This window comes from Odocoileus virginianus, chromosome 1 (genome assembly GCF_023699985.2).
Source record: "Odocoileus virginianus isolate 20LAN1187 ecotype Illinois chromosome 1, Ovbor_1.2, whole genome shotgun sequence".
Lineage (NCBI taxonomy): Eukaryota > Metazoa > Chordata > Mammalia > Artiodactyla > Cervidae > Odocoileus > Odocoileus virginianus.
In genome coordinates, this window is record NC_069674.1 from 82,528,964 (window position 1) to 82,547,174 (window position 18,211).

The 18,211-nt window shown below is 40.1% G+C and overlaps 1 protein-coding gene across 1 annotated transcript in view; it reads right to left on the minus strand.

Moving 5' to 3' along the window:
* DNAH11 (dynein axonemal heavy chain 11) overlaps window positions 1-18,211 on the minus strand; it is a 344,761-nt gene that overhangs the window by 181,549 nt on the left and 145,001 nt on the right. Inside the window, exons 40-44 of the mRNA XM_070470248.1 lie at window positions 16,179-16,315; window positions 14,159-14,309; window positions 13,550-13,698; window positions 7,195-7,345; window positions 3,524-3,655 (exon numbers count right to left, since the gene is read on the minus strand). Of these exons, the coding sequence (XP_070326349.1) occupies window positions 3,524-3,655; window positions 7,195-7,345; window positions 13,550-13,698; window positions 14,159-14,309; window positions 16,179-16,315 (720 nt within the window). The remainder of the gene's footprint in view (window positions 1-3,523; window positions 3,656-7,194; window positions 7,346-13,549; window positions 13,699-14,158; window positions 14,310-16,178; window positions 16,316-18,211) is intronic.

Here is an 18,211-nt window from a genome sequence, read left to right on the forward strand (position 1 = left end):
GAATGGAAAAGACCAGAGATATCTTTAAGAAAATTAGAGATACCAAGGCAAAATTTCATGTGAAGATGGGCACAATAAAGGACAGACACAGTATGGACTTAACAGAAGCAGAAAACATCAGGAAGAGGTGGCAAGAATACACAGAACTATACAAAAAAGGTCTTAAAGACCTGGAGAACCACAATGGTGTGGTTACTCACCTAGAGCCAGATATCCTGGAGCATGAAGTCAAGTGGGCCTTAGGAAGCTTCACTATGAACAAAGTTATTGGAGGTGATAGAATTCCAGCTGAGCTATTTTAATTTCTAAAAGATGCTGCTGCTACAGTGCTGCACTCAATATGTCAGCACATTTGGAAAAGCCAGCAGTGGCCACAGGATTGGAAAAGGTCAGTTTGCATTCCAATCCCAAAGAAGAACGACGATAAAGAATGTTCAAACTATCATACAATTGCACTCATTTCACATGCTAGCAAAGTAATGCTCAAAATCCTACAATGGCTAGGCTTCAACAGTACGTGCACCAAGAACTTCCAGATGTACAAGCTGGATTTTAAAAAGGTAGAGGAACCAGAAATTAAATTGCCAACATCAGTTGGATCATTAGAAAAAGCAAGGGAATTTCAGCAAAACATCTACTTCTGCTTCATTGACTATGCTAAAGCCTTTGACTGTGTGGATCACAACAACTGTGGAAAATTCTTATGGGAATACCAGACCACCATACCTACCTCCTTAGAAACCTGTACGCAGCTCAAGAAGCAACAGTTAGAACTGGTCATGGAACAATGGACTGGTTCAAAATTGGGAAAAGAGTACATCAAGGCTGTATATCTTCACCCTGATTATTTAACTTACATGCAGAAGACATCATGCAAAATGCTGGGCTAGATGAAGCACAAGCTGGAATCAAGGTTTCTGGGAGAAATATCAATAATCTCAGATATGCAGATAACATCATCCTTATGATGTCTGCTTATGACATCCTTATGATGTCATCCATCTGCTTCTTTGCAGAAAGCAAAGAAGAACTAAAGAGTCTACTGATGAAGGTGAAACAGGAGAGTGAAAAAGCTGGCTAAAACTCAACATTTAAAAAGCTAAGATCATGGCATCTGGTCCATCACTCCATGGCAAATAGATGGGGAAAAAATGGAAATAGTGACAAACTTTATTTTCTTTTCCTCCACAATCACTGTGAATGGTGACTGCAGCCATAAAGTTAAAAGACGTTTGCTCCTTGTAAGAAAAGCTATGAACAGCCAAGACAGCATATTAAAAAGTAGAGCCATTACTTTGCCTACAAAGGTCCATTTAGTCAAAGCTATGGTTTTTCCAGTGGTCATATATGGATGTGAGAGTTGGACCATAAAGAAGACCAAGAGCCAAAAAATTGATTCCTCTGAACTCTGGTGCTGGAGAAGACTCTTGAGAGTTCCTTGGACTACAAGGAGATCCAACCAGTCAATCCGAAAGGAAATCAACTCTGAATATTCATTTGAGGGACTGATGCTGAAGCTGAAACTCCAATACTTTGGCCACCTGGTGGGATGTACTAACTCACTGGAAAAGACCCTGATGTGGGAAAAGATTGAAGGCAGGAGGAGCAGGCAGTAACAGATGATGAGATGGTTGGATGGCATCACTGATTCAATGGACATGAGTTTAAGCAGATTCTGGGAGGTAGTAAAGGAGAGGGAGGCCTGGCATGCTGCAGTCCATGGGGTAGCAAAGAGTCAAATGACTGAGTGACTGAACAACAACAATACTTACATCTGGAAATATTTTAGGGAAGCCTGGAAGACTTACGCCATCTATTTTTAACTCAAAGATTCAGGGGTACCCAAAGAAGCACTTATGGCCCTGAGAGATCCTGAGGCACCATGGATGGCCCTTGGAGACAGACATACGTAAGTGGGAATCCAGATATTGCCATCTGCTGTCAGTCAAGTTACTTTGCCTGACTTTTACTTTACCTGCATAGTGATGATACCTTGAATTACTGCAAAGATGACATGAGAAAATCTATTCACAGATGTGCAAAAGAAGGGATTGCTGCTGCTGCTAAGTCGCTTCAGTCGTGTCTGACTCTGTGCGACCCCATAGACGGCAGCCCACCAGGCTCGCCTGTCCCTGGGATTCTCCAGGCAAGAACACTGGAGTGGGTTGCCATTTCCTTCTCCAGTGCATGAAAGGGAAAAGTAAAAGTGAAGTCGCTCACTCATGTCTGACTCTTTGTGACCCCATGGACTGCAGCCCACCAGGCTCCTCTGCCCATGGGATTTTCCAGGCAAGAGTACAGGAGTGGGTTGCCATTGCCTTCTCCGAAAGAAGGGATTAGATGTGTAAATTTCTAAAGGTGAAAAACTCCCACTTTGTACTTTGACAAGTCTAAGCAATTTGTGTGTGTGTGTGTAAGTGAGTGTGTGCATGTGTCTATGCAAGTTCTTAAGTGTTTACCGAAAAGAAATCGGAAGTCACAGACCATGCTAGGAATGTTGTATAGGCATGATAGCCTCGCTTTAGGCCAAAGGAAAGGAAGCAGCCGGGGTTGATTATAGCTCATGAGGACTACCCTAGGGAATGTGTGAGGCTAGGCAGAAGTAAAAGGAGTAGAGATCTGCAAACCAATGAGCAGGCTATTATGTGCAATGGATTGAACTGTTGCCTCACCAAAATCATACGCTGCAGCCTTAATCCCCAAAGTGGCAGTATCTGGAGATGGGCCCTTTGGGGGGCATTTATACTGAGATGAGGGCCGAGGGCGGGTCCTCACGTTGGGATTAGTGCCTTTACAAGAAAAGACTAAAGAAAGCATTTTATCTTTCTGCCATGTGAAGACACAGAAAAAGGCATCCGTCTGCAAGGCATGAAGATGCTCCTCACCGGAACTTGACCATGCTGGCACCTTGACCTTGGATTTGTAGCCTCCAGACCTGACAGAAAGTAAATTTCTGCTGTTTAAGAAGCCAGAGCATGATATTTTGTTACAGCAGCCCGAGCCAAAACAATGTGATAGCTCACAGCAAGCTAAAGCCGATACACTCCTGAAATAAGGCTGTAGGGATACAGACAAGGGGACAGATATGACAGCTACTTTCTATCTGAAAGGAGCCGATGCCCATAGGATGTAGATCTAAGAATGATGTCTCCCAGGTTAACCAGAGCAACTGGGAGAAATGTATCACTGAGGAAGGGGTGAAAGAGGAAGAGCAGAGGCATGTGAGGGGCAGATGAAGCACCTCGTCTCAGGCACACTGAGACACTGCTGGTGTCGACATGGAAACTTGAGCTCGAAAGAGAGATCTGGTGGAAGACTATGGACCTGGCCTTGTCAGCCAAGGATAGCACCACCAGCCTGAATGAGCTTGCCTGACAACGTACAGGCTTAGGAGTGAACAGGGCTAGTAGGGTAGCTTTATGATAATAACTATATACCCAAGAACCCCCAAACTCACAGGGATCACATATAATCATATTTTTCTCCAAATAAAACTGGTTCTGTAAACTATTTCTACACATACCTGATCTTGTAGCAGAGTGCCTCCGAATGCCCAGATACAAGCAAAGACAAAATAGACCTCATAAACTTCCTTTGGGCTGTCAGAAGGTACATTTTCAGGAGTCAATAAACATTCCAGAAGAGTACAAACAGTCTAAAGAAAAACAAAAAGCCATTCTTTCAGGGCAACAGTTTTGTTTTTTTTTATAGAACAGTGAAGAAAGTTCACAGAACTTAGGAATAAATCCTCTGTACCCTTAAGAGATTTTATGATTTTTCCCAGCTCTGTAATGTGCTATCCTGAGACACACAAATGACTGCCTTGGGTTTCTGAGTTGGTAGTGGACAACCTTGGCCACTTTCAACCAAACTTGTCTTCTAGGTAACAACAAACTATCAAAAAAAACCCCTATTACAATAAGTTCTTCAATTAGTAATCACTATTATAAAGAGAAGTACACATTAAAAAAAAAAACAAGGGGGATACAGCTGTGCTCTTTTTTAAAATAAATATTGAGTCCTTCTATACGCAGGACTCTGTAACCCACTTTTTCACTTAAAGACAAACTAAAGGCATCTTTCTCTCCAGCACGTGGTGCCCCACAACATCACTGGGGACGCAGGCACTGGGCGGAAAGGATGTGTAAGTACCGCCCTCGAGCAGACATTTAGATAACCCGCTGCCCCTTCACGCTCTGGCAGCTGCTTCCCCCACCTGTTGTCCTAAATTTAGAAAGTCAGACTGGCTGCCCTTAGCTTGTGGCATTTTTGGGACGTGAGACTAAATCTAACTCTGGAAGAAACGCTATTCAGGAACTTGCTCTTCAGATCCTCCATGTGAAAGGGCTCCACTGGTCTGAAATTCGCTCCATGTCCAGGGCAATTAGGTCAGCAACAAAGGGAACATGCCTGCCGCTAAGGCCTTTCTTGTGTAAAATAACCATAATGAACATGTTTTTTGGCTAGCACAAAAATGGTTGCCAGGACTTAGCACTGTCACAGACCCTCAAAACTCATGAGGCCCTTCCCCCAGTTTTCGGAGGCAGTGGTAGATGTGTATCAATATCACGCACACAGCAGTGAAAGCTGTAACAAAGTAAGTGTGTGTGTCTCCCTCCCAATCCTGAGAGGCAGGGAAAATGGTAATATGGGAAATTGGTCCTGGCATAATTTGGAAGTGTTTTTGAAAATTTAATTAGTTGAGCACCTGTCACATTTTCATTAGAAAAAAAAAAAACTTTATTGGAGGATAGTTGCTTTACAACCTGTCATTTTCTCAATCTCTCTCTCGATCTCCATTATTTTATGTTGTGCCATGTTTGCTACTTTAAAATAATCTTCTAATCAAATAAAATTCACCAATTTGTTGTCAAGAAAAACAAGATAAAACTCTGAGGCTTTGTTGTTCCTGAGTAGAAGCCATGCTGGTCTAAGCAACTGGCTTTCATTTCATTTTCATCATTTTCATCAAAATGAAAAGGACTGAAGGGTGTCAAAATACCATCCACTGATTTGAACATGCTAATAACAGGTAGGATTTTTCTATTTTCTCCCAAACACCGTACTTAGAAAACAGTTTAAGCTCTGCATCAGCAATTAATATAATCACACTTTTGGTGTATATTCTGAAAGAGTTAAAACACCTTAACAAATGGAAAGCAAGAAAGTTTCATATACTGGAAAACATAGTATATTAATTTCTTCAAGTGGCCTTTTAAAAGTATGAAACAATACCATTTACAACTACATGGGTGGACCTAGAGATTATTATACTAAGTGAAATTAGACAAAGAAAGGCAAATATATGATATCACTTACATGTGGAATCTAAAATACTACACACATGAACTTGTCTATGAAGTAGAGACAGATTCATGGACAGAGAGGGCAGACCTGTGGTTGCCAAGGCGAGAGGGCAGTGAGAAGGATAGATTGGAGTCTAGGATTAGCAGATGCAAACTAGTATATGGATAAACAATAAGGTCCTAATGTATAGCACAGGGTGTGTGTGTGTGTTAATTGCTCAGTCATGTCCAACTCTTTGTGACCCCATGGCTTGTAGCCTGTCAGACTCCTGTGTCCATGGAATTCTCCAGGCAAGAATACTGGAATGGGTTGCCATTTCCTTCTCCAGAGGATCTTCCTGACCTAGGGGTTGAACCTGGGTCTCCTGCATAGCACACAGATTCTTTACCACCTGAGCACCACAGAAACCCCACCAGGCTCCTCTGTCCATGGGGATTCTCCAGGCAAGAACACTGCAGTGGGTCGCCATGCCCTCCTCAACTCAATTACAGTAAAAAAAAAAAAAACAATATCTTTAAGCAATTCTCTTGTACACTTATTTTTGTCTCTAATTTTTTTCCTTATAAGCAATCACAGCAAAGAGGTGACTTTATGCAATAGCAGCCAGAAAGGAGTTAAGGATAAAGTGCCATTTCTGAATACTACAACAAGAGGAAGTGAGAGCAAAAATCATATTAATTCCCACTGACCTATTTTCACACTACTATTAAATGAAAAAGTTCACACCACAGAGAAACACAAATACACAAGTCAACTTGAGAAAGAACACGATACTTGCTTTTTGCAAGTATTACACCAGAGGAAGTCTAATTAGGCTAACCACATAATTAATTCATTATGAATAAATTCAGACCTGCTTTCAGAAATAAATTATACCTCAGATAATTACTGGTGAAGACTATCGTTTACTTAATTGGTGTGCAAATTATCCAAAAACCTGAACTTTCTCTTCTTATGCTTGTGACTTTCTAATTTAGCTTCAAACAAATTCTATACCATAGTAACTTCACAGTAACAAAGTACTTCAAAACCAATTTTGCTCCTAAAGAGAAACAAATAAAGGTTTCTAATTGTAAAGCTTTCATGAAGTTTTATACTTTTAAAGGCTGGAGGATAGTTTTTCTCACACTGAGATTAAGACCACAACCTTCATTTCTGTGTGCCATGCATTATTTTCATTTGCTGTCATGACAATGTATCATACATACTCTTCACTCTTACCAGCTGTCTGACAATATGGATCAGGAAAAAAACCTATCCCTGAAATACTATGAACCCTTCATCTAGACTGACCTGACTTGAGGACTATTCTTGGGAGTGGGGAGTCAAGAAAGGGAGGAAGGAATGGGAGGTCTGTCAGGCCAGGTGGGGTCGGGGTTGGTTGTCCAGGTGATGTTCAGTAGCTTTCTCTTACTCACTGGTCAACATCTTTAATTGCATGAATTTACAGTTTTCAAAAAATACACTGAGCACCTTCTTTGGGCCAGTTGCTTAGGAAACAGAAAAATAAATGAAGCTTGTTACAACCCTGCTCTTATTCCATGCAAATATATTTGGGAAAAACACAATGATTCAATAATATATTTGGTGCCTACTATGTGCTTGGCATTATGGAAATCTCTGAAGATATAAAAATGATAAAAGGTGGCTCCAGTCCTCTAGTTCACAGTTTAGTGAGAGAAACAGACCGCAAACCCAAATGGTCAAGGCACGTGACAGACATGTGATAGAGGGTTGCCAAAAGCACTGGGGAACATGGGGGCTGGGGGTGTGTGGAGCAACCTAATCCTTCTAGAAACCACTCCATGATTTTCAACAAGCAAGAACTTCTATTTTGATCAAACCAAATCAGGACTAGTGTGTGAAACAGAGTGACCCAAGACAAACCTGCACCAGGCTGCTCTCTGGAATTGAAGTAATAGTTTTAAAGCTTGTTCTCAGCTTATCCAAGCATGCAGGAACATATTTATCAAAAAGAATTGTTAAATTGGCCTTTTCTGACTGATGCCGCCTTCTGTCTATCCAACTGGCCACATACCTGAAAAAGAACACAGAAAGGCTCTTAATTGAGCACCAGGCTCGAAAAGCAGAAATTCACGTACTCAAAAGCTTCCCCCTTCAACACAGCTTGGTCCAATACTTCAGGGACACGTTGAGTGGGTTCATTCTATTTCTCAAATGGCAAATATTTTAAAATGACCCTTTATACACTTGTTTTAATGGCCATTTTACCCAAATGAAAAGAATGTAAAAGAAACTACTAACAGCACTTAGAAACCCAACATAATAGAGGATAAGTAGGCCATTACCGAGCATTTATAAGAAAGTAGAGTTTGTCATTTCCTAGAGCACTGAAACTATTTTCAGAGGGTAGGCTTTATTTATGAAAACAGCTTGGGGTTTTTCTTGATTAAAATTGGCGTCGATTTTTTAGTAATGAAAAATCAGTTACAAATAAAAAGGCGAAAATTTCATAGGGACTATTTCCAAGTCCCTCCTTGTTCACTGGATTGAACGTAACTCTAACCTGATAGTTGATAATGTGGTTCCTATGTGTGTGTGCTCAGTTGCGTCCAACCGTCTGTGGCCCCATGGACTGTAGCCCGCCAGGCTCCTCTGCCCACAGAATTTTCCAGGCAAGAATAATGGAGTGGGGTGCCATTTCCTACTCCAGGGGATCTTCCTGACCCAGAGATCAAACCCTCATCTCCTGCTTGGCAGACAGATTCTTTGCCACGAGCATCACCTGGGAAGCCAGTAAGTGGCTCTAAAATGGTATCTCACCCTTGGGTACAGGTGTATAAATCTGAAGCTTATAAAATGTTACCACTTACATTCATATTTCTAACACATTAATAAAATAATGTTTGTCAATAAAATGAACCATGACTTAGTTGTACCCACAGCAGTCTCTGGAAAGAAACTGTATGATATGACATGAAAAATAATTGCTCAAAGAGTTCTCATCAAATAAGAAACAGTGATCACAAATCCATGCAGCTGCCACCAGAGACAGTGCAACCAGATCAATGACAGCTATACCTTGCTTTAAGCAAATCAGATTGCATATTTTTAATATCAAAAGAAATTAAAGCAAGATGATTATCTCAGCAAAGGCTCCCTCTGATAACCGTGAGGCTTCATGATGGAGTTGTATTAAATATTTAACTATCTACACACTACTGCTAGATTTATGAACTATCAACTACTATAACTTTTTCAGGTCAAAAAGGAATGACTTTCAGCTGAAGTTCAGTTGCATGATGGTGACTGAAAGGTCACTTCTGGTGCTCCCCGAGTTGCATCCAGTGGGTGCCACAGAACAGTGGAATAATGGAGTGCGGTTGCTAGGTACTCAGAATGAAGGCCACAACTACCCCTTAGCTATTGTTTTTATTCTACACAAGCTGGCAGAACTTAAGTCTCAGTATCCAGAGCTTTTTTCGGTAGGGTAGGTGGCGAGGGGGGGGGTGGGGTGGGGTGGGAGATTATTTAGGGAGATGGAGCTCTAAGTCAGACTGCCCGGATCTTTATCCATCCTTTAACTGTTTCCTTGGGCAGGTCAGTTAATGTCTCTGTGCCTCTAATTTCTTAACTGGCAATGGAGATGATGATGACATGCTTTTCCTAAGGTTGCTCTGAGGAGAAAATGAGTTCTCATGTATTAAGTGCTTAGATTAATAACTGACATATAACAAATTTCCAATCAATGCTACTCATTAGCACAGAGTTGGTGGAATTGGGAGAACTGGGTTCAGATCCTGGCTTTGCCTCTCTGCGCATCTCCTAAAGGCAGTAGTGTCCTGCAGGGCAGGCAGTGCTCTGTTGGGCTTAAGAAATTCTGCCCCAACTCCCCACCTCTGTCTTTGGTCTCTGCCGGGACAGAAGGCTGTGCAGGGCTAACCAGGAGTTGCAGCCTCAACAAAGCCACAGAAGGGGGAAGTGGGCTTTGCACTTAGGTAACAGCTACTTCACTGACCCTCCCTGGCAGCAGCCAAAGTCTCAAAGGGACAGCCCACCAGGCCCAAGAGCAACTGATGCTGTTGTACAAAGTATGTCCACAAAGAAGAAAGTGAATTCAGTCAAACCAGGAGATGTGGTAAGAGTTGAAACTGACTGGAGGCAAACAAACAAAAAAGGAAACAAAATGACCTCTGCCAGCAGTCAACCACACCATATTGCCCTGGAAGTTAAGGAAAAAAGCGCCTATATTGTTAAATATGGACAGTTGAAAACACTATGTATAAATTACTGCTAAATTTCGTAAACATTAAAATGCAGCAAATTATCTTCAGCAATGGAAGAACTGAAGCTACAGGTCTGTGTTATTGGCAATTCCTTCCATCCTATTTCATGCAAAATTTTCTCATGATTTTTAAAAGACGCTCTAGATTTGAACATAGACAAATGAAACACACTGCTACCATACAACATACAAGTAAAAACATCATATATTTATTCCTTACCTACATATGAGTTCACCCTCATCACTGCCCCTGCCTCAGGAAATAGCTGCCTTAATGCAACAGATGCTTTAATGCATCACCTTAACGCTAATGTCTAGGTCACCAACAGCGAATCTTTGGCTCAGTGGTGCTTGCAGATCTGTTCCCAATAGGCAGCTGTGTGGCACCTCCTCCCCCTCCAGAAGTCTTAGAGGTGCATCAATTCTATAGGAACATCACAGGAAGTCTACAGCCCTGCAGCTGAGAAACTATCAAGGTAGCCAAAGTTTTCAGGCTCTAAAGACATTATTTATTTACTACTCTAAGTCTGGCACTGGGATCCCATCATACAGCACAACAGGAATTCAGGGCTGTCTACAGTTTGCCTCTCATGGCAAGATTTTGGTTTTCTATCATTCACAGTGGCCTAGAAAATAGCAGAAGTTGAAAAGGACCTACAGATCAACAGTATACATTGATGACTACTGAATCTGTATGTTTACACATAAAACAGAATCCAAAGATGAAAGGATGGGGTTGTAGGGACAGAAGACAATAAGCTCATCCGATGTAGGTGAGTGAATGAGTGAGACAAAGGTAGAATGATATTTTCAACTAAATTATTAGAGAAATGCAAATCTGAAGTACAGTGAGGTACCACCTCACACCAGTCAGAATGGCCATCATTAAAAAGTCTACAAATAGCAAATGTTGGCAAGGATATGGAGAAAAGGGAACCCTTCTACATCACTGGTGGGAATGCAAATGGGTTCAACCGCTATGGAAAATACTAAGGAGGTTCCTCAAAAGAACTAAAATTAGAATTGCCATACGATCCATCAATCCCACTCCTGGGCATATATCAGGAAAAAACTAAATTTTGGAAAAACACACACACACACACACCCCCCTATGTTCACAACAGCACGATTCACAATAGGCAAGAAATGGAAACAACCTAAAAGGTCATCCACAGATGAATGGATAAAGAAGATATAGTGTGTGAAAACACACACACACACACAATGAACAGTACTTAACTGTTAAAAAAGAAGAAAGAAAGAATGCCATTTGCGGCAACCTGAATGGACCTTAGAGATTATTATATTACGTGAAGTAAATCAGAAAGATAAAGACAAATACCATATGATATCACTTACATGTGGAATCTAAAATAGGACATCAGTGAACTTATCTATGAAACAGAAATAGACTCACAGACACAGAGAACGGGCTGGTTGCCAAGGGGGAAAGAGGGTGGGAGGGATGCTTGGGGTTGGCAGTTGCAAACTATTATATATACGTGTGTGTGTGTGTGTAATGAAGCTAACACAACCCTATAAATCAACTCTACTTCAATAAAATCAAATTTTTAAAAGAAACATTTTCAACTAAAGTAATAGAGGGAAAAGTATGATCTGAAGTTGTGGCTCCCAAAAGTTATCTTCCAGGAATCAGACAAAATTTCAGAAATATTCCTGCCTTTTCCTATCATTATGTACAAGCTATGCAATACATAGTTTGGTAGATCTCATTTTCAGTTATGCTCACTTTAAATAATTATAAATGAATTTAACCATTCTGTTTCTCTGTGCACTTTATTCCTTTCTACTAGAAAAAATTCTCATTGATGATCATTTTCAGAAATTTACTTCTAATTTCTCTCAAGATGTCAATAGATGTAGGATTCTTTCGGTAAACTTACTTAGAACTCAGAATTAAAATAGTATTTGATTTCTCTAGTCACTTACTGAAATGATTTTAAGGATGTTGTTTGACTTCTTATCTGTAAAATGTGGACATAAAATTATGCATTTAAATAGCTCAGTGAATTTTCACAAAAAAGTTCTTAGCAGGTTAAGTAATGAGCACTCTATTTATTCCTTAGTTGGACCATAGTATTTCATAATCTCCTCTATCCAAAATATCTTAGCAGTTTCCATATATGAATTAAGAAAATGTATTTCCTAACTCTGGACACTAAAAGTTCTAGAAGCAATGACATACCAGTGGCAATGAGCACTCTAGCATCATATCTTGGATTCTAAATACTACTCCTTAGACAAAAAACAGTCACTCCCAGCTCCTTAGAGAAATGGCTGAATGGAGTGTAGGGGAAGGAAAGTCTGAGATGAGCCAGAAGCATCTGGCTCAGCTAGAAAGCAAATACAAAAGAACATGAAAGGCGCTCCTGCTGGCAAAATTTAGGACAAATTGAACATGCAAAAGAATACTGTTGGCAATGATTCATAATCCACTGAACTAAGAGAAAAAAATAACCCATGAATAGAAAATGACACTCCTCAAAAAGAAAAAGGAACGGGGAAGAGAAGAGAGAGAGAGAGGGGAAGTAAGGAAAAAGAGTAGAAGGGAAGAATAGAAATAGTTTTTTTCTTTATTTTTACTAAAAAAATGTCACTTAATATTAATACATAGAGACAGAGAGGTGGGTCCACTTTGCAAATATCATTCTTTGAAATATTTGGCTTCTTCTCTTCAAAACTCTAAATGTCATGAAGGAAAAGAATGCCATGAAATTAAAAGATGTTTACTCCTTGGAAGGAAAGTTATGACAAACCTAGATAGCATATTAAAAAGCAGAGACATTACTTTGCCAACAAAAGTTCATCTAGTCAAGGCTATGGTCTTTCCAATAGTCATGTACAGATGTGAGAGTTGGACTATAAAGAAAGCTGAGCACTGAAAAATTGATGCTTTTGAACTGTGGTGTTGGAGAAGACTCTTGAGAGTCCCTTGGACTGCAAGGAGATCCAACCAGTCCATCCTGAAGGAGATCAGTCCTGGGTGTTCATTGGAAGGACTGATGCTGAAGCTGAAGCTCCAGTACTCTGGCCACCTGATGCGAAGAACTGACTCATTTGAAAAGACCCTGATGCTGGGAAAGACTGAAGGTGGGAGGAGAAGGGGACGACAGAGGATGAGGTGGTTGGATGGCATCACTGACTCAATGGACATGGTTTGGGTGGACTCCGGGAGTTGGTGATGGACAGGGAGGCCTGGCGTGCTGCAGTTCATGGGGTCGCAGGGTCAGACACGACTGAGCGACTGAACTGAATTGATATATATTCCATTGGGTAGTTGTTCCATTCAGCCTTAAAAAGAAACGAAATTCTGGCACCTGCTGTAGCATGAACAAACTTTGAAGATAATTTTATTTTAAAAAGTCTTATTCTGCAGATTTAGAAATTTGAGAGTTTTTAATAACTGTAAAAGAAATCCAGTCACACCTAATGATTAACAGAATGTAGTGTTGTATAATCTAAACAGAAATCGTGCTGATGTGCCATAATAAATTGTCTATTAGTAAAAAAAAAATACACTTTAGGGCATAGCATCATATCACAAATTAAAGTAGGGATACTTTGCAAGAATTTATTCAAACTAGAGAATTCGGAGTAACTGTCTTCTGAATGCAGCACTTAAAAATGTAACAACTCTGTGCATTCTTTTTTCTTAAAAAAAGACATTTTACTAAGTGAAATAAGCCCATCACAAAAAGACAATTATTATATGATTCAATTTATAAGAAGTACCTAGGGTATTCAAATTCATAGAGATAGATAGTAGAAAGGAGCTGGGGATGCTGGGAGGGGTACTGTTCAGTGACTGGGGTTTCAGTTTGGGAGCATGAAAAAGGTTCTGGAGACTGGTGGTGATGATGGGTACAATGTGAATGTACTCAATGCCATTGAAATCTATTCTTAAAAATGGTTAAAATGGTAAATTTGACATGATGTACATTTTATCACAATTAAAAAAAAAAAAGCCATACTCACGGATTCCAGCCTAAATCTTGTGGGTTCACATATAGAATACCAGCTCTGGAAACAGTAGCTGGGGTTGCAGTCCTCAAGTGATGGATCTCAAAGAGCAGCTTCATAGAGGGAGTCAGAGCTACGCGCTCACTGCTGGCCAACGTCAGCACCTGGACACGGCAGCACAGCACAAACGTGGCCATTTCATCAGGGAGCAAAGGCAAGGCTGCTGACTTTTCATAACAGCAGGAAGTCCTCCCCCCGCCCCCAGGAGAAGTGCCAAAGGCTACATATGAGCTCACTGCCCGAGTTAGAAATGACCACTGCCCGAGTTAGAAATGCAGTCTGAATAAAGATACCAGTTGGTCCCCAGGGGAGCTCACTGACCCCCCCCCGAGGAACAAACTCATCAACATGCCCTTACTCCTGCCAACTTTTAAACAACTATGGTAATTATCTAAATTTAAGACTTTTGTTTTAACAGTGGATTACATAAAAAGGCATGAATACCATAAGAAATAAACTTTATTGAGAATCTGAAATATCACAATTTTAAATTGTCCTATTGAAACTCATGCAAGTATAAAGATCTCAGACATGCATTTTATGATAAACAGTATTTCAGTTCACCTTGTTATCATCCATGACAGTGTTTAGTGATTCAATCCACATGGGATCAATATCACCATCCAGGACTATCCATTTTGGTCCATCATGCCTAAGATTTGCTTGTTCTCGCAGAATGGATGAAAACAGACCTGTAAGTTGAGAGTAAACAATCCTAATATACAATGGGGTTGACTGCTGTTCACTTCTAAAATAAATTTGTGTTAACCGTATTGGAAGTTCTCTTAAGTAAGTTTGCACCTCATCAGGTGGCAAAACAGCAATGCTTTTTGAGCCATACCTGGGCTCTCAAGATCACTGGGCAAGTTTCACTTCCATGAGAAGGTTGCTTAACATCTCACACCAAGAAACCCCAAAGATCAAATAAAGTGCCTTCCTTGAAGAACATTTGTGGAGACTTACAGCAGGCAATGTACATGAAACTCAGTAGTTATACAACTGAAAACAGTATTCTTTTTTTTTTCCATGCACATATATTCTGTACCTATTTTGGGCCAAATATTAGCTTATTCCACCTTTATCAGTTTTTCCGTAACATTATTCAAGAGAGATCATTATAAACTATTCAGAAGTGTGATATATTTCTTTGAGAAATTCATTCACTGGCATTGTAAGACATTATTATCTCACAAGATGTAAAGATAAAACATTTTAAAATTCACAGTCTTTCTTGCTATGTATGTTACATAGCATATTTAATAGCTGCTGAGTGTTCAAAACTCAAGTATATAATATTACAGTGAAAAAAACTGTATTGAGGCATGTATGTGGAAGGTTTTGTTTTCTGTGAAGTATCTTGTGCAAAGATGAGTGACAGTCAAAACAGAACCTGCCATTATAATTCACTAAAATGTCAGCAATGTTTCTAATGGACAATGATCTGAAAGGCTTCCACATATTTTCAGTGTAAACATTATTCCCTTCCTGCCACAGTCTTGAAAAAAAAGTTAGAAAGCTTATGAGAGTACATTTTGATAGTCCCACGATTAAGGAAGCAGTGTGTACATGATATTAGGAAGGATAATGATGAAGTCGGCTTCTTTGATAGGGTCATCAGGAAGGTCTTCTTTGATGCGATATTTGACCCGACATTCCAGTAATATAAGGGAGCAAGCTATGCCAGCATCTCCACTGCTGCAGACAGTGGGAACACCAAGTGCAAAGGCCCATGATGGGAAGATGCTTGGCAATTTGGGGCAAGAGCAAGGAGGCCTGAGCATGTAATGTGAAAGTAAAAGGCAGAGAACAAGAAATGAGGTCAGAGATGGGGAAGGGGGACTCCATCACATAGAACCCTGTAGGCTTTGGATAAAGGCTGGATCCTAATGCTGATGAAACACACTGGAAACTTCAAGCAGAGAAGTAACATTTTGAAGAGCCTCTGTCTACTGCATGGAAAATGAGCTTCTTGGAGACCCATGAGGTGTGGCCCACTGTTGGTGGTCTGGACTCATGTGGAAGCTGCAGAGAAGGTGAGAAGTACTGGAATACAACACACACGTTAAAGGTAAAGCCTACAGAATCTGCTGTGAGGTTGAATGCATGGTGGGAAAGAACTCAAGGATGATGACAATGTTAGTGCATTTATGGAAATGAGAATGTAAGAAGTGATCTGAACAAAACAAAGGAATCTGCTTGTCTGCAAAAATGGTTTCAGGACAAGAAACATGTCCCAAGGACTCTGGAACTTAGTCAGTGTCTTGCATCAGGTACTGAGTAAATATTTCTTGAAGCATTTGTGTTGACTTCTCTTTCAGTTTACGGAGAGCGCTGACATAAATAATGGGGGATAAAATACACAGCTTTGTGCATGAACCTGCTGAATGCTAATCAACCACTTATTCAAATCTAGGTTTAATTTATAGGTTATAAATGCTGTTGTGAGCTGCTCTATTTCCAATAACGCCGACCCATAAACATTAAATCTTCAGCCATGACTAAAATTGGCTTGAACTAAGAAATGATTTTCTGGATTAAAAAAAAAAAAAAGAATTTTTTAGCATTTCAAAAGGGGAAATACTACGTGCCGTCTTTCCATTCTCGGGTAGCATGATGTATGAAACCGAAGAGTTCATCTGTTGTCACAGCTTTGGGGTTTAAGTCATTCCAAACGGGTTTCTGTTTCATGTTAACATATGTTCGGTTTAATGTTCTCAAAATCTAGGGGAGAAGAGGAAAAAAGCTAAGAAAACTAATACTAATGTAAGCCAAATGAAAAGCAAAAGATTTCTGAAGGATTTTGCTTATGTATTATATGTTCCTATATATATGAGTGTACTGAGAATAGGAAAACATTTACATGTGTATATTTTCATTCCCATCTTGAAAACTTTAATTCTACAGTCCCCGAGGATCAGTTCACCTGATTCTTTCAACAATGTAGACAAGAGAAAGTCACCATCAACTGAGATTTTTAACCATGTGTTAAAGCAAAGTAAAGGCTTGTACATGTTATTCCTGTGCATGATGTTAACATCCACTCTGCCCATATTATTTAGATGGTTCTTCAAATTTAGCCTGCATCCAAAGTGCATAAAAGGTATTTAAACAGACTAACAGACCCAGTCTCAGAGTTTCTAATTTAGTAGGTCTCAGGTAGGACTGATTTGAGTTCTAACAAGGTCCTCGGTGATGTCTATGATGCTTGTCTAGCTCTACTGTGAGAACTGGTGACCTAGAGAAGTAAGTTCTCAACAGGAGACTGTCTTGACCTGAGGGAAGAGGATGTGCTGCTGGGCATCTTGTGGGCAGAGGCCAGGGATGGCTGCTCAATATTCTGCAATGATAGGCCGGCCCCCAAGACAAAGACTTAGCAGATCCAAATGTCAGTGGTGCTGAAGCTAAGAAACTCTGATCTAGGTAATTGAGGAAAAGAAGCTTTGAGGCTAGGAATTCACAGAACAGATGCTTAATGTTGTTTTGCTGTTTAGTCGCTCAGCTGTGTCTGACTCTTCTCGACCCCATGGTCTGCAGTGTGCCAGGCTTTCCTGTCCTTCACTATCTCCTAGAGTTTGCTCAAACTCATGTCCATTGAGTCATGGACATCATTTGATGACAAGTGATGCCATCCAACTCCCTCATCCTCTGTCGTCCCCTTCTCCTCCTGCCTTCAATCATTCCCAGCATTAGGGTCTTTTCCAGTGAGTCGGCTCTCTGTATCAGGTGGTCAAAGTAGTGAAGCTTCAGCTTCAGCATTTTAGTCTTTCCAATGAATATTCAGGGTTTATTTCCTTTAGGATGGACTGGCTGGATCTCCTTGCAGTCCAAGGGACTCTCATGAGTCTTCTCCAACACCACAGTTCAAAAGCATCAATTCTTCAGTGCTCAGCCTTCTTTATGGTTCAACTCTCATATCCATACATGGTTACTGGAAAAACCATAGCTTTGACTATATGAACCTTTGTTGGAAAACTGATGTCTCTGCTTTTTAAATATATCTAGGTTTGTCATAGTTTTCCTTCCAAGGAGCAAGCGTCTTTTAATTTCATGGGTGCAGTCACTGTCCACAGTGATTTTTGAGACCAAGAAAAAATCTTCACTTAATACATATCTGCTTAATGAACTGATGCCTTAACCCAAGTATCTGCCCAACTATCCTTTTTGCTTTCTCTGAAAAGCCATGGCTTTTATTTTAGATATTATCATCCTTATCGCCTCACAGGGGTTTAAAGGACTGACAAACAATTGCCAAATACTTCAGAACACTACATTGCTAAATAATATGGCCCCAAGCTTTGGTGCTCTAGTTCTATCAGCTTAAGTAAAGGTTGAATAGAACAGAAACAGAATCAGCAAAGACTAGATGAAAGAAATTGAATGTCTTAGGAATATTAAGCTTCTATTTTTAGAAACCATTAATCTACCGAAAATGATAGAACTTAATTTTATCCTTCCTTTCACCATAGCCCATATCTGAAACTTAACTCTAACAAAATAATTACAGGTCTATCAGTTAGTTATCTACTTTAATATTTCAATTATTACATTTTTCACTAGAAAAAAGCCCTATACCGGGCCTCCTTTTACAAGTGTACCACTTTGAGTTCTGATCTAAAC